Source organism: Puma concolor, chromosome E4, assembly GCF_028749965.1.
Source record: "Puma concolor isolate L17-30 chromosome E4, mPumCon1.1.hap2, whole genome shotgun sequence".
Taxonomy (NCBI): Eukaryota; Metazoa; Chordata; class Mammalia; order Carnivora; family Felidae; genus Puma; species Puma concolor.
In genome coordinates this window covers 25,231,042-25,252,735 of record NC_141683.1, presented here as the reverse complement: position 1 = coordinate 25,252,735, position 21,694 = coordinate 25,231,042, and the positions used below count along the sequence as shown (strand labels likewise).

Below are 21,694 nucleotides of genomic sequence, written 5' to 3'. Positions count from 1 at the left end.
AGAGAGGGATACCGACTTTAGGACACTCTAGATCACTGCTGTCCATCAGACCTTTCTGTAAATATGGAGCGTTCTCTGTCTGTCTATCCAATATGGTAGCCACTAGCCACATGTGGCTATTAAGCCCTTAAAATGCAACTCATGGGACTGAGGAACTACATTCTAATTTTAACTAGTTTCAATTTAAATGGCCGCATATGGCTGGTGGCTACCATACTGGATATGGCTTTAGAGTTCTCTCAAACTAGACCACCTTCTGTGGTCTCCAAAGATTCACCTCAAGGAGAACCTTTCCAACACCAAGCTCACTGAGGCAGCTGGGCCCAGGACAGGATTTGGCAAACTACGTGCTGTAGGCCATATCTGGCCACATCCCTTCACTACTGTCACTGAAAGGGTAGAGCCAAGTAGCTGCAATAGTGACTGTCTGGTCTGCAAAGTCTAAAATATTTACTATCTGGCACTTTATAGAAAGAGTTTGCTGACCCCTACCCTACAGCTGTTAATTTTGGGGTGGGATGGTCCTGAGAAAGTCATAATCAGTCCCTGTTCTCAGAACTTACATTTTTCTCAAAATGTGACAAGCAACAGCAGTGGGATACACAGAGAGCCCTTCTAGAACCCCTCCCAGGTTAAGAACCTATATCCTAGAGAAGACTCTAGGACCTCTTTCCCAGTTACTTCCAACCCAGCAAGAACAGGACAAATTACCACACACTCTGACCCCACACTCGTATAGGATGCCTTAAAGAAGCCCACATGTAAACAGGAAGAGAATCACATTAAAACCACACGTTAAAAAACACGGTAAAATTCTCAAAAAAGAAAAGTTAGTCTGAGTGTAAAAATCAGTGAGCAAACCATCTGATCTGATATGGTGCTTATTAAATGTCAGGCTATTTAACTTTGACAACAATCCTACAAGCGCTGGAAATGAGGATTCAGAGAAGCTCCATAACAAGTTCAAATACACCTTGTTCCAAAACCCTGGGAACTGGCATTTAAGCCAAGATGTCTGTTTTCAAAGTCCAGGTTCTCTCTACATGTGATCCTGTCTTCTGGCCCCTGTGTTCAGGGTGTGGGGGGGCTCACATGGATTCTTCCTCCTGACACAATGTAACCAGGACCACCTACTTTGAAAGTAACCTGTGAAGGGGCTGTACAATCCAGATGAAGCCTCCTGACTGAGAGGCTCCCGGGGGGGGGGGGGGGGGGGGGGGGGAGGGAGGGACTCTTCCTGAATAGGACAGGCTGCCCAATTCATGAGACAGCTTGGAATCACCACAGCTGAGGCAATGCTCGGAGAATATGGGGAATTTAACCCGAATCAACATCCTTTTGCTGGCTAAAACTGAAGTGTTCAACACTCAGGACCAAATTCATTTGCCAGATCAACCCTCCACGCCACTCTCTCCACAGCATGTCCCTCAACGAATTCTCCCACAGCCCTGTCCTGACATACCACCAAGGGACAAGAGAGAGCCCTCGCCCCGGCCGCCAGCCCCCACCACGCCTTCCATACCAGCAGGACAACATGTGGCTGCCAAGGAACGTGCTGGTGAGTAAAGGGAGGTCAGCTTTTCTGACTTGGCATTTTAAAGCATGCAAGAAGCATCGCTGTACCAGTTCATCCATTTGTTCTGCAAGGAAAAGACAAGAACCATATTTTTCTGACGGATACAGAATGCCTAGTGTAGTACAATCCCCGCCCAGCCCCACCCCTGCCTCACCCCCTTAGCCCCTTGGCCATCCTGGGCACCAAAGCTTCTGAGCACTGAGCCTTTCAAGAGGGCAGACCCCAGAGAAGAGGTCTAGCCACAAGGTCCCACCCAGCCAGGAGCAAGTGCTTCTCTGACAGAGAAGTCAGAGCCTAAAAAAACCGTGGAGGCCTCTGGGGCTGGAAACAGTCCAAGTGCCAGGACAGACCGGCACCAGGGAAACACGACTGGTGTGAAAGAGACTCCAGGTCAGATGTCAAAGGGCTGCTGAACTACCCTCACCAAAACAAGGACTTTCCTGTTCTCCTAGAGCTGCTCTAGTCAGAAGCATAGCAAAGCACGTTTCCTAAACTGACAGGAAGTGGGTCCTTCTACTCCCAGAGCTATACCTTGAAGGGTCTTGCTGTCTGTGGGGTCTGGGTTCAGGCCCCTGACACTGGGGTCTTCCGAGGCTTCTGATAGGGACTTCTCCCCACACATCCGCTGAACCTCCCCATTCTCCTCCTCTCCCTCCAGGGTCAGGCGCCTCAGGTCTCCCTGCAGGGCGGGGTCTGCCTGGACAGACTCCTTCTCTTCACTGAGATCTGGGGGATCCAGGGCCAGTGGAGCAAGGGAAGGTGGAGAAGACTTGTCTCCAGATCGCCTGGAAAAATCGCATGTCAGAAACGGCAAGCAGCAGCCACGATATTCTCCAGTCCTGCTCAGGGTCAGCTGGGAGTCCAGAGAGAGTAGGAGCCATGGCAGTGGTGTCCAGGAGACAGCAGAGAGTCTGAGCTCCCATCTAAACTCTATTTCCAGGGCACCTGGGGGGGCTCCACTGGTTGAGCATCCGGCTTTTGATTTCCACTCGGATCGTGATTCCAGGGTCGTAGAATTGAGCCCCATGTCAGGCTCCATACTCAGCATGGAGCCTGCTTAAGATTCTCTCTCTCTCTCTGTCTCTCCCTCTGCCCCTTTCCCCAACTTGCGTGCGCTCACACTCTCTAAAATAAAATAAAATAAAATAAAATAAAATAAAATAAAATATATAAAATAAACTGGATTTCTAATTCTGGGCCCAGAAAAACCCCTGCCTCAGTTTCCTCATCTCTCAAATGGGGAGGGTAATTCTTGCTTCCTCCCTGGCCCAAAGGAATAATAATGTCACTAATATACATCTGGGGACAAGGACAGATCAAAGAAAAAGTAGTTAAAAGAGAAGCCCCCAACAGTATCCCCTTCACATGAGTTAAAAATAAAACATTTTGAATTAAATAAACAGGAAGATGCACAGGTACCTGCAGTACCAGTGTGGGGAAATACAAACCCGGGGCTCAGAGTACTTGTCAAGGAACAAACCCCTGGCCTGCTCCACAACTGCAGAATCAGTTGCTTCCCTGTGATGTCAGGGTGCAATCTAACCCGCAGCGTGGAGATTACGTGGCTTTATGCCACCGAGTCTCGGGAAGACAGGGAAAAAAGCAACGCCTCGTACAGAGCACGTGGAGCAAGATCACGGAAAGCAAACTCAGTTCTAACTAAGGGTTGCAGCACGTCTCGTAGTAGTGTTAATAGTGAGGCCAGACTCTACATTTAGGCTGTTCTGCTAAGTACACAAATTTTTTAAAACGTGGGCAAGGGGAACGGAGCCGCTGCTGGTAAAACAATTAGCAGTGTGACCCCGACAGCCCTGCTCACACTGACAGAACAGCAGGTGCCTGGAGAACATCCGGAAGCAGCCCTCACATATCTGCTGGCACACAGGCCAACGGGGTGTACCTGCAGCACAGCAGGCTTTGGCCAATACTTATCAAATGAGGGACTCCGACGCTGGGCTGAAGATGTAAGGATGTGTCTATGCCAACAGGCCACTTCACCCAACCTAAAGACCAGGCAGAGTGCTTTCGAGAAAAGTACTATTACTGTTTTGGTAAAAATGACAAGAAAATAACCAGAAAATAAACTGGTACATGGCTTGAGAAAGCAAGTGTTATGGTGAGAAAACGTAACTTCCACAATAGGGAGACTGGAAATGGGAAATCTGAACAAAAATAATCAGGTCATGACTGTGGTGCCTGAAGGTCTACTCTGCTTTGATCTGGAATCATAAGCGAGAACACCGGGGCAGTCACTGTAGGGCAAGAAGATGCCTAAATGTGTGTGGCAGATAAAACCACACTGATTAAAGCCATATAAAACAAGAATATCCCTGTACTGAAAAGCAGAGCAGAGAGTCTGTAAGGCCTTCTTCTAGGCCCAGGATTCTACAATCCACCTGGAAAATAATCAAAGTTCTCTGCAATTTTTCTCTGAACAAGAACAAAAAAAATTAAACCAATCCATCCATCCATCCATCCATCCATCCATCCATCCATCCATCCATCCATCCATTTTTCCTTTCCACACTAGCAAAGAAATTAATATCTGGACCAGCAACTTGCAGAAGGACGTGGCAGGGACGCAGGCTCTCATTTGTGAATGCAGGCCCTGTGCTCTATCCCCCCAGCCAGCCATCTCTCTGACAGAAGGAACACGGAACCCACCATAAGTGGTCCTGGTAGGTGTGGAGCACAGAGAAGCCCCTTCCCTTCAAGCCTGAAGTGAGCATCTCGGCTGTGGACATGGCAGCAACTCCGACAGCAACAGGGGCTCTGAGAGGGAGGAAGCCAGACACACACGTCAGGGAAAGTCTCACAGGAGGGCACATGTCAGGACTATCTCTCCACACATATGCTAAGAGCACCGCGTTTGCAAACTGGAAGCAACCACCCGCATCACAGGAGTAAACTCAGTCAGGTCTCAGTGTTCTTCAGATTAACTCTAAATAGGACTTTCAAAAATCCCTTGACCAACATGCCCCTTCTGTCTAAGTAACTACTCTGCTGATGTCATCACTGTTTGTTTTATCCCTATTATGAATCAAACCCAGGCATGACTTGCAAGGATATTTAAAGTTACCTTTGTTATGATCTCACGGTTGTGAGATCAAGGCCCATGTTGGCTATGTGTTGGGTGTGGAGCCTCCTTAAGACTCTCTCCCTTTCAAAAAAAAAATTCCCTCCATTTAATTCCAAAAATATAAATGACCTCCCTTACCTTAAAGGCATAGCCATCCTATGCAGAGATTCAAAAGGAAGGCCATTGGTATGCCATAAATTAGGCCAAGGGAGGCCACAGGGAAGAGAGAAGAGAGAAACAGTGGAACTAACTGGGGAGGTTCCTTCTAAGCTGGCTCTTTATTACAGGGCTCGCTCCTTGTAACCATCTACTAAGAACTGAGTGAGTCCAGTGATTATCAAAAACAATCTCTTTCACAGTAACTACATAAACTTCCAAAGCCCAAATGGGACATGTGTGCCAGCCCAGTCCTCAAGCATTGCCCACACACTGCCTGTAAGGTCTGCTGCCCGACAGGATCACAGAGAACAGACAAGCCTGGCCAAGGTCACCTGGGCACAAGGGAGGAGATTCAAGGGCAGAGTTCCCAACACCTGAACTTAAGAAAAACGTTTGCTAAGCTGGTGGCTCCACTTACTGTGCCCACAGGTCAATCAATTACTACCACAGAAACTTTGAAGCTGGCTTCTCTCTCAGTTCCAAAAAGAGGGATCTTTTTCTTCTACCTCTGGAAGGGCCGTTGGCTCAAAAACTTCAATCTCGAACATGCTTCATATTTTTAATAAACCCCCCTTCATACCCTCATTCTCTGCCACAAACCATCTAAAGCTACATCCCCACAGATGTTTTAAAGGCCAAATTGAGCAGGCCAAATACACGTGTCTGTAGTTTTCTCCCATCTTGGATAGAATCCCAGGGAAAACCAGTGACACCACCGTCCCTTTCAACTGCAAGTTGTGCAACAGGTAAACAAGGAAGGAAACCTTTCCAGGTCTTGGTTCCAAAAGGTTCAAGGAAAACAGGAGAACATGAGTAGCAACAGTAAGATCTTTCAACGCTGACCCCTCCCATGCCTACAATCTCTTTCTCTCTCAAAGAAGCAATGAGAAAAAAATTATGTTTCACACAAGGAAGAACAACGGATTGTATCCAGTGTTGGTGGGAGTGTGGGAAGACACGCTCTCCCTAGAGGCGTCAGTAAGATATTGTTGGTGATGAAGACACACTGGAGGTGACCACAAGGTCCACTCGGAGAGGACCTCTTCCATCACCACACAGCAGGTAAGAAGGCTCAGCGTCCCTGAGCTTGCTGACCTGGAAAATGTCCCCATGATCTTAAGTGAAAAAACAATACAGATAAAGTGTAATTTCATTTGGTTGTATTTTTAACCTACACACCAAAATCGTACGTTTTTATATGCACATATATACACACATTCAAGAAGGCTGACAAGGATGTATGCATCAAATGATACGGTTACTTCTAGGAGAAAAGAATTTTTCCAAACTATTCATATGAATATTCCCTAATTTATTTTTAAAAAGATGCCGTGGGGTGACGGCTGAACGACTCTGTAAAAATACACTACAAATCACTGAATTGTACATTTGGAATTGGTGAATTTTATAGTATGTAAACTAGATCTCAATAAAGCTATTGGGGCATCTGCGTGGCTCAGACAGGTAAGCTTCCCACTCTGGGTTTCGGCTCAGGTCATGATCCCAAGGTGATGGGATTGAGCCCTATATGGGGCTCTGTGCTGACAGCACAGAGCCTGCTTGGGATTCGCTCTCTCTCTATCCCTCCCCCATTGCGTTCTCTGAAAAATAAATGATTAAAAAAAAAAAGAATTAAGAGAGAGGATGATGACGTAGATGATGGGGAAAAAGGTGTTAAGACAATGAAAGAAAGACCAAGAAAATGTCACAGACAAGATGTGGTAGGGTCCCCTCCCTAAGGAGAGAAAAAAAGAGAGGGGAAAAAAACCACTTCAGGTAATCTGGTTATGCACCTATGTGACAACATCATGACCTTGTAAACTGAGACTACTTAATCAGACTACATGTTTGTGTGTGTCACCATAAATGGAAGACAAAGAAATAGAAAATATATAAAAAAACTATGCCATGATCTTCAGGGCTCAATTCTTCAGGTATGAACCTAACTGAGCAGTATTGGTAGGAATAAAGTTGCTTCCTGGAAAGAAAAGCCTCGGTGTCATGACTCCGTGTGAGAATCCTGCTATATTACTTGGGGGCTCGTCCGGGATCTGATGGTGCGTTTCCACCTCCTTCGCCACTGGGGATACAAACCTCAGGGCACCAGCAAAGGCGGCCTCCCCTGGCGCCAGTGGACTGCTTGATCCGCAGGAGACCAGCCCTCCCAGCGTGCCGAGGCGAGGACCCCGTGTGTGCCAACGAAACCGATGAGGCCCAGGAACCAGCTCAGGGAGCACTCCTTGTCAGACTGGTAATAACCTGGGTTCGTTTAGGCAGACTTGCCCCTAAGAGGCAGAAGGGGAACCTGATCACCTCCCAGAGTTGCCATAGTAGTTCTACAAGGGACGAGGAATGGAGCTGCAACTCTAAGGTGTTGGGCACTGGGCAGCGGGTTGGAGTTGCTGTGTGAGTGTGTGTGGGGACTTGTCTCTTGTTCATTTCCTGGGTCAATGACTATGATAATTAGAGCCAACTGTCTCTGGTTATTCTATCTCAGAACGGGGACTTTAAGGAATATTCCCAAGAAGCTGCCGAAACTACTTTTATTTTGGGGAAATTCCTGATCTTCTCTGGACTGACACAGACTGCCTAATTCCACTAGTGGAAAACAAAACAAAACAAAAGAAACCTGGAGTCTGCTTCTCTGTCTGAGCTGATAAGATTTAAAACTGGGAATTCTCTTTCTGTGCCTTCTGCTCATACCTCTCCTCTTCTGCCTTCCCTTCCCCCTCCTTTTCCACACCACCTGGGGGGCAGCCTGCATCACTGGCTCCTCAATGCCTCAGGCACCATCAGCCCTTTCTCCCATCCTAGAGGTCTTGGAGCAAAGACCACACACTTCATATTTCCCCACTGGTGCCCCAGGTAAAAATAGACAATGGGGAACAGATTGATTTACTTTTAAATGGACACAGATGGAACATATTTGGTATTTAAATGGATTTAAGTTTGTTGGTTTAAAACAGACAACTCTTTAGAATTATCAGCAGTAAATATATAAAACTTTTTTCTACCTAAGGTTTTTTAAAGGTCAAATAAGCTGTTATCTCTGTTGCAATTTGTCAGCAAAAAGGTGACTTAAAATGATGGTTAATTTTGTCTGTCTCAAAGTTTTCATGGGTAATTGTTAAGATAGCTTTCAAAGTCATTGGTAACCTAAAACATTAAAGTTTTGCTTGCATGATAAATTGAGATTGAATTCATTAGATAGCTAACGAGATAAGAGGCTAAAGCACTAATTACTAGATGTAGGTTTGTGCTTCTGACTTGTTACAGAGAAACTAAAGATATTTGGATCTGTGGGAAAACATGCTTTATGATTAATGGATTCTTAAGTTTGCCATCTAAAAAAATTCTGATGTAACATAAAGTACACAATTAGTTACCACTTAGTTTTCACTGGAGACTAAGGTTTCAAAGAGTTAAAATTCTGCTAAATGTAATTAAAACTGATAAAAACAAGAAAAGCAACTCTGTATGTAGAAAAGGAGATATGAAAGAAAGATATAAGAAATGGAAAGATATTTTTGTTAAAGGTAAAAAAAAAAAAAAAGTAATTTTGTCCTAAATGAGACTGGTTATTTGGAGAGAAATGGCTTGGGATAAAATCTAAATGCAAAGAAAGGTTGTAGAAGGTTCATGAAGAAAATCTTCACACAGAAATTTTATGTGTGGTCAGGATGCACTAAGGTTACAATAAATGGATTTTAAAAGTATACTGGGTTAAGATTAAAACTCCCCCTCCTTTGTTCCAAAGGCTGGGAACATGATGGCAATACCCTTCGTGCCGGCCTCTAAATCCTCCACATTTCTGTTGTTCCTGGTCAGCAGAGGACTGGATGCCCATGCCATATGAGGGAGGGATGATATATGAAGGGCTTTTACTAAGATATGTGGGAGCCATTTTACTTAGTCCATTGTATGCTGAAAACGGATATCCACATGGCTGAAACATATTTATGTGGGCATTGTTGAAAACAGCAGGGGAATGGACCTTGACTTTGGCTCTTTAACCCCTTCCCTCAATGGCCAATAATCAATATGTAAGTTACTGTTGGGCCAAAATAAAATTAGTGCATATTATGACAACCAGGAAAGTCTTGCTTGGTCACAGTCCATACCCCAAAGGTCCTGTAGGTGGGAAACAGAGGGGTAAAAACAAAACAAAACAAAACAAAACAAAACAAAACAAAACAAAACCAAAACAAAACAAAACAAAACAGGAAGACCAGGTCAGCTCTTGGGAGGTAGGGTCAACCCGGGTAAGAATGACTACTCTCAGCACCTTGCGAGACTGAGAGGGCTTTTGGCTGCCAGTTGCATAGCCAGCCAGAACCCAGGGCCAGGAGATGAGGTTTCTCCTGGCCAGCTATAGGAAATTGAGATAAGGGACAACTTTCTTCCTCTTTCCTAGGTAATTCCCCAACCAAGGCCATTACTCCTTTGGAATGCATTATCATTCATTTTCTTTTGCACAAAGGCTTGGCCCCAAAACAAACTGGAAGAGGGAACCTGGCCACCAGAGGGAAATATCAATGACATTACTATCCTACAATTGGACTTGTTTTGCAAATGTGAAGGGAAATGGGGAGAATTCCCCTATGTTCATTGTTTTTGGGCCAAAACAGACCTAGAGAAGGAGGAAGGGAAGTCTCCCACCTCAACCTCCTCCTCCTCCTCCTCCTCCTCCTCAGGTCCTCAATCTGTAAAAAACAAAAAATACAATTCTGCTCCCTGCTACCCACCTTATCCAGGCCCTCCCTGTAACAGGCATGTATCCCTTATAACAAGCTAGAATGCCAGAAGAAAAAACCTTTATGTTACAAGGTTTAAGACACATAAAAGGAGATCTAGGTAAATTTTCTGATCATTAAGTACATAAAGGCCATTCAGAATATTATGTATGTTTCGGTGTTGATCTGGAAAGATATAACGCTTTTGTTAAACCAGACTCTTAATGAGACATGTTTTGAAAAAAAAATTAAGGAAATCTAAGATTTGGCCCTTAAATTATGCTAAATTAGTCACTATCTTACAAACACAAAATGAGAGCCTGATGGCCATCCTGAAGAGGTTGAGGGAGGCTCTCATTAAATATATGGCTATCTCCCCTGACACCCCTAAGGCTGAGATGATTTTAAAGGACAAATTTGTCACTCAAGCAGCCCTAGATATTCAGAGAAGATGCAAAAATCGGCTGTTGGCCTTTGAAGGGACCCTGGAGGAGCTCTGATGAGCTGCCAATTGGGTATATTATAACCAAGATCAAAGGAGAATAAGAATAAAAAAAAACAAAACAACAAACAGAAAAGGAAGCTTAAAAAAAAATAATCTGAGACCTTAGTTGTGGCCTTATGTACTATGTCAGACTGGACTTCCCAAGGTCCTGGCACCAAGTGCCATTTATATGCCCGTTCAGAGCACTAAAAGGAGAACGTCCTCAGAGGGGACAACCAAAATGAAAACCCTATAAGCCATGCCCCTTATGTGGAGACAATCAGTGGAGATCCGAATGTCCTCAGGGACCTCTATCTGTGAGGGCTCAGATAACTAATGTCCCTGGAAGGACTAAGTGGGGCCTGGGGCTCTTCAAGGTGGCTCCCCTAAACCAACTGTCTATCAGAAACTCAGAGCCTTGGGTAACTCCAGGACAGAGACACAATTATGTGAGTTTTTAGAAGTTACTGGATATTGCAGGCTGCAGATACCAGGTTCAGGAAAACAGTTTGCCTGCTATATCAAGTATTAAAGGAAACTCAATCCCATCTACTCTCCCGAAAAAATAATAAACTGGGGTCTGACTCCTAGACACTGTCTCCAGCCCTTGGAATGGTTATAAACAGAGCAGAGTCATTACTATTACCAAACTCACAGAGCTAAAAGATCATTAAAACACAGGATCAGACCTTTCTTTTAGGAAAGGACAAAATTTAATCAAATAGCCTAAAGGGTGTTTACTGGAAAACAATTTGTCAAGGACAGTTCTGCAAGTGGTAGCAGCCTGTGAGGTATATCTTAAAAACAATCCTTTCAATCATAAACTTGCTCTCCCAGACAATCAAGAAACTGGAGGCTATCCAGAAAGGACTGACAATTAGGTTTCAATACTTTTACTAATTGGTAAAGGTCTTCCCCTCCAAGACAGGAAAGGCACAAAAAGTAATACAAATTCTGCTTTATAAAATAATATCCAGGTTTGGCTTACCTAAAAATTTACAAATTAATCATGGTAAATGGCTGCCTTGACTCTTTCCCTAGTAGAACTCCTGGCTCTTGGAAGTTTTACACCTCAAAATAAAGCAAACTGCTTATACTCAGCAAAACTCTAAATAACACCTCACAAGCATTAGAAGCTTTAAAAAATTTTGAAATGAAGTTAGGGCCGAACTCTTAAAAATAGAGCTGCCATTAATGACTAACTGCTCCTGCTCCTCCATCACCTGGGTTATGAGAGAGTCCCTGACATACGTTGTTTACAAAGGCAGGGTCTCTCCTAGACTGTTTGACAGGTTTGGAAACCATAGACATTATCTTAAGATGCTATCTTGTTGGTCAGTATAATCTTTACTTTGTGTTTTTCTCTTTATGTCCACTAATGTTTATGCTACCTCATGCCTGCCAGCCTTCCTGTAAAACCATACTGTGGGCCACTCGACCGACTCTTGGGTAGACTAACAGCTGTACCCCCACACCATCCCGTATCAGCTTAAAGAAGCTGGAACGGTCATCGTCCCTGTTTCCTAACAGCAGTTACAGGCCCTACTTCAGGGAAGAAATAAATAGGGAAAGGGTTGACATTAGGTAGGGAGAGATAAAGGACCTTCAGGGAGGCAGACTGCAGCTGCAGTTGGGAGGCAAAAGAAGCAGATGGGGTTCTCCCTTTATGAAATCCTTTATGGGTGCCCTCCCCCCATTATCAAGGGCATAAGAGGAGATCTAAATGAGATAGACAATCTAACACTAAGACAACAGATGTGGGCCCTCGGCTCTACCCTAACCACCTTACACCACTGGGTCAGAGATATTACCTGTGAATCTGATCACAGATGCTCACCCCTTTAAACCAGGAGATGCAGTATGGATAAAGGAGTGAAATGTCCAACCCCTAAAGCCCCTCTAGAGGGGCCCATTCACTGTTATTTTGTCCACCCCTATTACAGTAAAGGTGGCCAAAGTGGGTCCCTGGATTCACTACAGCAGAGAAAAGCTGGCATCTCGAAACTGGGAATGCATTCCTGGGCCTTCAACGCCATACAAGCTGACCATACAGAAGCAGCAATCTGCAACTCCAGAGGCTTGGGGAGACTGCAGCCCTGCTTTAGTCACTCTGGAAGCTGACTAATCTACACACGGCAGAAGCTTAAGGAATCGATGGTTTGGTGAAACAAAAGACTGTCCTTATTTTCCAGATCTATTTCCTTACTGTGATGCACTGTCATGTCCTGTTTCTCACTATTATTGTGATTCTTTCTCTACTCTTTGCCATAGGATTGGCCGAGGCCACCTCGGCCAGCTGGAAATGTGGGGAGAGGTTTCTGTTAACACTCACCTTCCTTTTGTGGATAGGATACTTTGATGGTACCAACGCTGGGAAACAATGGCCATGAGAGACTAGAAAATCAGATCCCCACAAACCTTACAGTAAAACAAAATACCCCAGTCCTACTACTGGGGTTTGGCTTCCCAAAAGCTCAATTATTGGGAAAGACTGTCTTGTCTAGTGGGGAAAAAATTCATCACCATCTCTGTTAAAAACTTAACATGCCTAGGCCAAAGATTTTATAACTCAACTGCCCAAAAAACCCAATGTTGGGGAACCCCAGATCACCTTAAGCCAGATCCCCACCGCTTATCTAACTTCTCTCATCTCCGAGAGGCTGAAGACAATGTCAAAGCAGCCATCAAATGGTGGGCCCCAGGGGGACTACACTAGATGTGCAAAAGGAGTGCCTATATAGTACCTCCCTAGTCTGGTCAGGGTCATATGTACTGGAAACTATTCGTCCATGTCTTCCTGATCCCACTTGCCAGAGGGAAACATTTGGGAGTCCAAGTGTATGGACACAAGGAGACTAAAAGGAAGCAGGGTGTCTTACAGATTGGTAATTAAAAAGATGATAAATGGCCTCCTGAGCATATAATCCAATATTATGGCCCTGCCCCCTGGGCAGAGGATGGGTCTTGGGGCTACCACACTCCCATTTACGTGCTAAACCACATAATCAGACTGCAAGCAGCTGTAGAAATTATAACCAATGAAAATGCCAGAGCTCTTAACTTACTAGCCAAGCAGCAAACCAAAATGTGCAATGCCATCTATCAAATGCCATCTATCTACCTGCTTGCTTCTGAGGGAGGTGTTTGTGAAAAATTTACCCTGAGCAACTGCTACCTACAGACAGATGATGAGAGGAAAGTCACAGAGGAGATCACAGATCAATGAGAAAAGTTACTCATGTCCCAGTTCAGATATGGAAAGGTTGGGACCCCGGGGAGTTATTTGGAGGATGGTTTTCAACTCTCAGGAGATTCAAAACCCTCATGGGAATTATCCTCCTAATTTTGGGAGGGTGCTTAACCTTACCCTGCTTAGTTCCCTTGGTTGTACGGTCCGTCTCCAGTCTCAATGAGGCCATGATTTAAAAAGGACAGCCACTCAAAAAAAAAAAAAAAACAAGAAGAAGAAGAAGAAAAGCAGGGGGAGCGCCTGGGTGACTCAGTCGGTTAAGTGACTGACTTTGGCTCAGGTCATGATCTCGCAATTTGTCATTTCAAGCCCTGCGTTGGGCTCTATGCTGACAGCTCAGAGCCTGGAGTCTGCTTCAGATTCTGTGTCTCCCTCTCCTCTTCATGCTCTGTCTCTCTCTCTCTCCCAAAAATTAATAAACGTTAAAAAATGCTAAACACAAAAAAGGACGGCCACTCATGTAATAATGTTATAAAAATATAAACCTCTTGGGGAGCCTGGGTGACTCAGTCAGTTGAGCATCTGACTTCGGCTCGGATCATGATCTCATGGTTCATGGGTTTGGGCCCCGCGTCAGGTTCTGTGCTGACAACTCAGAGCCTGAAGCCTGCTTCGGATTCTGTGTCTCCCTCTCTCTCTACCCTCCTCAGCTTGTGCTCTGTCTCTATCTCAAAAATAAATATTAAAAAAAAATTTTTTTAAATATATAAACCTCTAAACCAAGATGATGCTCTATGAAACGAAATAGAGAAGTCTGAGCATCAAAGGTGGAAATGTTTCTCTCCCTAAGGAAAGAAAAAAAGAGAAAAAAGAAAGAAAAAACAAAAAACAAAACAAAAAAACTTTAAGGTAACCTGGCTATGTGCCTATGTGACAACATCCCTCATGACCTTGTAAACAAAGACTACTTAATTAGACTACATGTTTGTGTGTGTTACCACATATGGGAGACAAAGAAATAGAAAATGTATAAAAAAAATCATACCACGAGACATTCGGGGTCCAGTTCTTTGGGTACAAACCCAACTGAGTGGTGCCGGCAGAAATAAAGTTGCTTCCTGGGAAGGTAAGCCTTGGTGTCATGATTTTGTGTGAGAATTCTGCTACAAAGAGACTAAGAAGCCAACAACTAAATGCAAAAGGTAGCCTAGACTAGATCCTTTTTCTTTTTTTTAATCTTTATTTTTGAGAGAGAGACAGACAGAGCATGAGCAGGGGAGGGGCAGAGAGAGAGAGGGAGACACAGAATCTGTAGCAGGATCCAAGCTCTGAGCTGTCAACACAGAGCCCGACATGGGGCTCACACTCAAGCACTGTGAGATCCTGACGTGAGCTGAAGTCGGACGTTTAACTTTAACCCCTAGACTGGATTCTTGAATGGAAAGACATTTCATGGAAAAACTGGGGGAATATGAATAAAATCTACAATTGTATTCATAGGACTGTGCCAATGTTAATTCCTTAGTTTTGATACCTGTACTTGGGTTATAAAAAAACATTATCATTACAGGAAGCTGGATAAGAACTCTATACCTCTATACTATCTTTGTAACTCTTCTGTAAATGTAAAATTACTAAAAAAACAAAAACAAAAACAGCAGCAGCAGCAGCTATGCTTGGCCCACATGTATAGACAGCCGCACAGGCTCACTACCATCCCCCAGTGGCCCACCCCACAAGAAGCTGCTTTTTCTTCCTTTAATCCTTTATCCATAAGCTTGGGAAGCTGTCATTTCCCAAACCCTTCCCCAGTTTTACTGAAGATTTTCCCCCAAAGGCACAGTGGACTGACACAGTACCTGTTCCCCAGCAAGGCAATGGCACAGAGGTCACCCTTCTGTACCTGAGGCAGACCAGCAGGGGGCACCACGAGTCCTGGCAGCATCAAATCTGCAGCAAACGAAACAAATGCATCACAACCTGTATTCTGCCTCTAAACAATTCCAAGTTCTACTTCATCATTTATTCATTCACTCAACCTACAAACCTTTATCAGGTATCAGCAAGGTTATTCATAATGAAAATTAAAACACGGCAACCTGAGTATCACAGCATTTCCCTAGGGGGGCTAGTGGTCCAACTGAAGCACCAAGGCCAGTTCCATGACCTATCTTATTCTGCTTTCCCAAATTTAGCTTACTGACTTAAAGGACAGCATATGGCAGTTCACAAACTATTTTCTCATTGAAGTACAAAGTACAAAGCTGACTGAAGCCTTTCAACAGCGTCGTAGAGGCCCAGGGACCTCACGGAAGCAGTCAAGAGAGAGATGAAACGCAAACGGGGGAAAAATTCCATTTTTCAACCATATGAATGCAGGAAGCGGGTACATTTATTGGAGTAGTCGGTCCTTCCTAAGCGGGTTTCAGTCGATAGCCAGAATATAGGGAAATCTTCTTACCTGCTCCCCCCACCAGTTTTTCAAGCACCGGAGGCCACGTCGTGAAAGCTGGGAGAAGGTCAGGATAGGACCACAAGGTATACACTGCCCAAAAAGAGACACAGATTTACTGCCAAAAAGTCAATCCCCTGGGGCACTGGCAAGCCAAACGCGAAGGCCACTTTAATTCAGGGACAGTAAAGGAACTCAGCTCAAAGCTAGAGAAGAGGCTGTGAGGTCCAAAGAGGGTTCATTCTGTTTTTTGTGTGTTTTTTTTCAAATTTAAATGTATTTACTTAAATTCAAGTTAGTTAACATACAGTGTAGCCTTGGTTTCTAGGGGTTTCCTTCTTAAAATAGGCAGATTCTTTTTTTTCTAATATACCTTTTTATCTTTTAATAATCGCAATATAAGCGATTACAAATATGCATAAAAATGCTTACAAATCACATAAACATATTTATACCATTATACAGTCATATAAAATGGAAATATGGAAGGATAAATATTAGGATATCACCAAGAATTTCCACACTTGTGAAGGTGGTAAAACTACTAAAAATTGAAAAAGTATACATATATACAAAATTACATGTGAATATAATTTTTAAAAATTATAAATGGTAATCACTCTCTTGTCTTTAAAGCTCTCTCCTCAGTGACTAAGGAAATCTTCTGTGGGTATGCTTAGGAAATAACAGGGAGGCAGTGGGCCCACAGGCTTTGCTATTGGAATGAAGAAGGTAGATTCTTAAAAACCTGGATGTCACCTGAGACTGGGAGACCCCATCATTCCACCTGATTGTAGTTGTAGAAATGGGCACAGCAGGTAAAAGTGGGGACAAACACCGAGGAGGATTCCATTTGTGACCTCAGAAACAAGTAGACTAAGAACAGGGCACCAGCCTGTAAACAATTTGGAAATTTCCACATGTTTATTATTTGTATTCCCTCTGTTTTCATAGTGATTAGTGGTAAAAACCCTTAGATCAAAAAGCGCCTCCTGTGTCCCTATAGCAGCAAAGTGGGGTGGGGGCAGGAGCGGCCCAAGGAGACTGCCCTACGCTGCTGCAGCCCAGCTTCGGGCAAGAAAAGCCCCAGTGACAAAGCAGGTGTCAGCAGCTAGAGACAAAAGGACCCTAGATGTCTGAGTTCTGTCACAAGGAGAGAAAGCAAAGGATCCTGAGAGCCAGATAGAGCCGAAGGAAGAATCCCTGTGAGGTATCTCGATGGGAGTACATCACTAAGACCGCTGGGTATGTGGTTTCATTAACCCAGCTTCTTTCCTATCACAGGATCTTTTCAGTCTCTAAAGAAAATCCTGCCAGCCATCGTTTTAAGACGTATTTCCTACATGTCCTGAAATGCCACCCTTTTCGAGACCCCTGCTCCATCCCGAGTTAACCCACTAGGAACTACTGTTCCTTCATCTCAGAATATCTCTTGGCAACCGCGCTCTTTCTGTATTGGCCCTTTCATTCTCCCTCCTACGGCAGTAAGTTTCGACCTTGAAAGACCCAATTCTAGGGACACTGGGCCCGAAACGATTCTTACGGATGGTACTGGGAGATTTGGCACTTACTGCTTTGAGTAAGACAGGTGAATGAAAGAAATAAGGAGAAACGGATGCCAGGCAAGGATCACAGTAATGGCCATGTCCATCCTGTTGCCATACCTGTCGGGTACAGATTTTTCTCCACTTCGAACAGGATGGGGTTACCACCGCTCACGTACACAGTCACTGCATCCCCTCTGTGAGCATACAGTTTCACAGTGTTGAGCTCCTCCTTTCCAGGTACCAACACAGAGACCTGATCTGTTCCTAGAGTGGGGAAAGCAGCCATCACATCAGCCCGAAGCTTTCTCCTGCAGAAAGCAAACCAATGAGTGGGATGAATCGTGCCTGGATGCATTTTGAGAAATGCAAAGGATTCGGAAGGACTTACTATCAAATCAAGGGGCCAAGGAAAAACTGCTTTATGATGCCCTACTCTCGTACACTCTTCCAAAACATCCTATTCTCTTTCACATCCCATGTCTCCTCTATTGTCACATATTCTTGGGGGCAAGACTTTCCATTTTACGAAGAAAGAGGGAAACTGAGATCCAGGCAGTAACCAAGTTAGCCTGACTTTGGAAATTCAGCCCTGCCTTCCTGCCTCTATGCCTAGCCCTCGCACCCACTCCCTTCTCTCTATGCTTGGCAAACCTGTCCAGATGGTTAAAAAGCTATACCAGGGCACCAAGAGTGACAACTATAGAACACGGGGTCCAAAATTCGCAACGTGCTATCTGCGTTTGCGACACTGTCTGAACAGATACGGCTCTCCTCAAAACATGTCCCTTAATTCTCCCTCACCTCTCCCTCCATCTGTCTGTCTCTCCTGCCAGAAGTAATCACTAGACACTTTTCCTCCTATCGTTGTAGTTCTCGGTTCCCCATCTGATTTCTCCTCAGGGACTCTAAGCTCTTAGGAGAGTGGCACCCTGTCCGTCTGTCTTTCTTCCTTCCTTCTTTCCTTTCTTTCTTTTTTGGCGCCCTCCGCAATACCTTCTATAGATCGCAGTCAGTAAGCGCTGATTGAATTACGTTTTCCTTCAAACGAACTACACTATCCAAAAGATAGCCTGGGAGATAAATCAGGCCTCCTCTCCCTCTTCACCCTCAAAACATGTCTATTCCAGCCTGGTCCCCTGGGGTCCCTTCCCCCGCTGGACCCCTCGGCCTCCACCCCGGGTCGGCTGAGCTAGTCCAAAAGGGCTGTGGGCCAGCCGGGATGGAGAAATGGCTGGGTGTCCTGGTGGGCGGAACAGGGCCCTTCTCTCCCTCACCTGTCCGACCCCTTGATGGCCGTGTTGGACTTGACCCGAAAGGCCTTGGCAAACATGTCTGCTGGAGTGGCCTGGGCAAGAGAAGGAGAGCACAGACGCCAGGGGCCGTCAGGAACGCGACAACGCGGCACCGTCCCCACCCGCAGCCCTGGCGGCAGCCATGCTGGGGCCCGGCCGGGAAAGAGACCCGGCTGGAAACCCGGGCCGCGCAGCTTCGCGGCTTTGGCCGCTGCACAGACCGCGGCCGCCCCTACTGACAGGACCCGGAACTGAAGCAGGGGAGGCGGGGCCCGGGGAAGGCGGGGCGGATTCCCGCTGCGGCCCTGCGCCTGCGCGACTGGCTGGCTCCTGCACGCCTGCAGGGGTCCCGCGGTGGCTAAGGTGCCTCTGTCTATTGCCGCCCAGTAGGCGTTAGGGCGTCTTGACTTCCCTTCAGTTTAATTCAGCCCCACAGAAGTAATTTGACCGTTGTGTTTTATTCGTTTCGTAGCCCTCTCGAATGGTTTTCTTAAGGGCTTTGTTTGTCTTTGCATTTAATTGCAGGCTAGGAAGTCTCCGAATTTTCTCTTTTGTTTTAAATTTACATGGGGTGATAGCAATACGGGGAATCCGCCCTCGTCCAAGGTTTGCGCCTCATGTTATGAGTAAAAACACTACAAACAATCTTCAAATCTGTTTTAAAATATTTTTGACCCCCTGTAGGTAACTTTTGCAAAGCGTTATTGCATTTTGTGTCAGGTGTTATTTGGGGAGAGAGGGGTTTCCAAAACTAATTAAATTATTCACGTTGCTTATTAAAAAAAAAAAAAAAATCTGTGAGCCAGATTAGGGTCAGGTTATGGCTTGGCTTCTCCCTAGCAATGTGATCCTGGGCCAACGGCTTATTCTAAAACTCTTGCATTCTCTGAAAGATGTGGATGGAGTACCTACGTCATGGGTTTCCATGAGAAACGATTGAGGTAATGAGTGTGATGTGTTACACAGTGTTTTGCAAATGTGCAGTCATATTTTTCAAAACTCTGACAGGTGTGAAGTTTTGGGTTTCCCTGAAAGGGACTGCTGTGTGCCCTGGAGGCATGGATTTAAAGACCTGGGGTCTTGGCTCCTACTAGGTTAATTTTTGCGTATGGGAAGGGTTAAGGGCAGAGTGTCCATCCACCAAGAAATAAATACTAATTGCTCGTACGCTGACACAGTTACACAAAGGAGGATTTCACACCGGGCGTCCAAAGATTAGGTCTCCCAGTGTCTGCCCGCCACCAGGATTCTTACAAGGGCCCCTAACGTGGCCTGGGGCCAGGCGCAACTTGGGCTCCTCCTACCCTTCTGACCTAGGAGGCCTTTATTCTCAAGCACCCCAGCGACAAGGCCAAGGTCAGAGGAGCCCAGAGGAGGGCAGTGCCAGACAGCCTTTTCCCTTCTGGCTCCCAACGCAGCCACATGTGGGGACGCTTGATCCGGACTGTGCTGGTGACCAGTGTCTACCACAGCACAGCTACTGAGGCAGCCTCTGTGCAGGGAGCTGAGGAAGGCTATTCAAGAGAAGATTAGATACGAAAACAGCAAGGTACAGATAAATGTGTAAAATCACCTCCCTTCTATATATTGAAAAAAAGAGATTAATAAACACTGGAAGGATGACAGAAACTAATAAAAATATAACTTTATTAAATGAGGAAACAGATGAATGATGGAAAAAGCTTACTCTTCAGAGAGCCTTGTCATGTGACTTTGACTTTTGAAACATGTAGCTGTTTTTCATATCTAAAAAGTTAAGCTTAATAGAGGAAGAAGCATGATTTAAAATTAAAATATGAATGCAAATAAATGTAAAACTGTATTAAGTTGGGAAGTGAACCAATCAGAGATAAGGATTATTTGAAGTCATTTTGGAAGAGAGTACTTACATTCAGAGTTGAACATCCCGGGACAAAATAAATGCAAAGACATTGTAACCTTCATTCAGCAGTTTACCTGGTAGTAGTAATGTTTGCATTAAACTTTTTGTATTATTTTTGCAAATGTTGAAACATAAGAATATGTGAGTAAAGAGACAGAAAATGTACTAGAAAGTTTTTAACCCTGTGTTATTAACCTTCAATTGTAAGATCCAATAGGAGCAAATGAATTTTAAATTTCACTTCTATTTCAGTCTTCTGTCTAGCAAGAAGACATTTAAAGACGTTTCCACGGTGTTGAACATTTCTATTTCAACATAATTCTCTTCACAGGATGGTACAATTCTTGGGTTCTAAACACTATTTCCCAGTAAAAGGAATCAGACCCCTTTCGAAAGGTGTATGCTTACAGGCATTGGGCAGGGAAATACCCAGAGAGCCTGGAACATCATGTTGTCTTAAGAAATGCTCAAAGAATAATGGGGTATAACAAAGCAATCAGCAGCCAGTTTCAAGAGGCTCTCAACTAGCCAAATTGGGGATAATTTGAGCTTCAAAAATAATGCCTATAATTCATTATGATAAATTGAATAAATAAAAATTCAGGAATCCATGTTGATTTATGTATGTATGTATGTATGTATGTATGTATGAATTGTTTTGAGAGAGAGAGGAGAGCTCTGTGGTGACAGCGGGGCAAATGGAAAGAGAGAAAGAATCTTAAGCAGGCTCCCCACTCAGCACAGAGCCCAGAGCTCAAGTCCTGGGCTCGATCCCATGACCTGAGCCAAAATCATGATGGATGCTCAATCGACTGAGCCACCCAGGTGCCCCGGTGATACAACATTAAAAACAAAACAAAACAAAACAAAACAAAACAAAACAAATATATATATATATGTAAAGCTATCAGAAGTTCACTATTATCAAGTTCTTACTCTAAAAATTGAAAATTAAAGATTTACCAAACCTTTTCAGTTCAAAGCTATAGTGAGTTGGCAAAGTAACACTCATCTTTACACAGGAATGACAATAACTGCAGAAAAATATTAGAATTAATCTTAAAAGTAATTATTTTGCAGCCAAAAGTGAAAATAAATGGTTATAGGTCATATTGGTTTCAGGCCAATTGTCATACACTGATTCCACCAGCATTAGGTGAAATGTCCTGGAGAAATAGTATTTACACCAATATTAACACCACAGATAACTTGACAATTTTAACAATAGTCCTTTAAATGTGAGAAAATTGACTCTCATTTGTGATTCAGATTTAGATAAATTGGCTCCATTGGAGACAGC

The 21,694-nt window shown here is 44.4% G+C and overlaps 1 protein-coding gene across 6 annotated transcripts in view; it reads right to left on the bottom strand.

Annotated features, from left to right (window-relative positions):
* Window positions 1–18,684, bottom strand: part of EIF2D (eukaryotic translation initiation factor 2D) — a 28,503-nt gene extending 9,819 nt beyond the window's left edge. Inside the window, exons 1-7 of one of the 6 annotated variants that reach the window (XM_086693646.1) lie at window positions 18,495–18,684; window positions 17,338–17,528; window positions 15,683–15,766; window positions 15,081–15,171; window positions 4,241–4,348; window positions 2,108–2,361; window positions 1,523–1,640 (exon numbers count right to left, since the gene is read on the bottom strand). In XM_086693646.1, coding sequence (XP_086549772.1) covers window positions 1,523–1,640; window positions 2,108–2,361; window positions 4,241–4,348; window positions 15,081–15,171; window positions 15,683–15,766; window positions 17,338–17,528; window positions 18,495–18,550 — 902 coding nt within the window. In that variant the 5' untranslated portion in view covers window positions 18,551–18,684. Of the gene's footprint in view, window positions 1–1,522; window positions 1,641–2,107; window positions 2,362–4,240; window positions 4,349–15,073; window positions 15,172–15,682; window positions 15,767–17,337; window positions 17,529–18,494 lie in introns of those variants that run through there. The other 5 variants (XM_086693642.1, XM_086693644.1, XM_086693645.1 and 2 more) reach the window with 5 other exon arrangements.
* Between the last annotated feature and the right edge of the window lie 3,010 nt (window positions 18,685–21,694).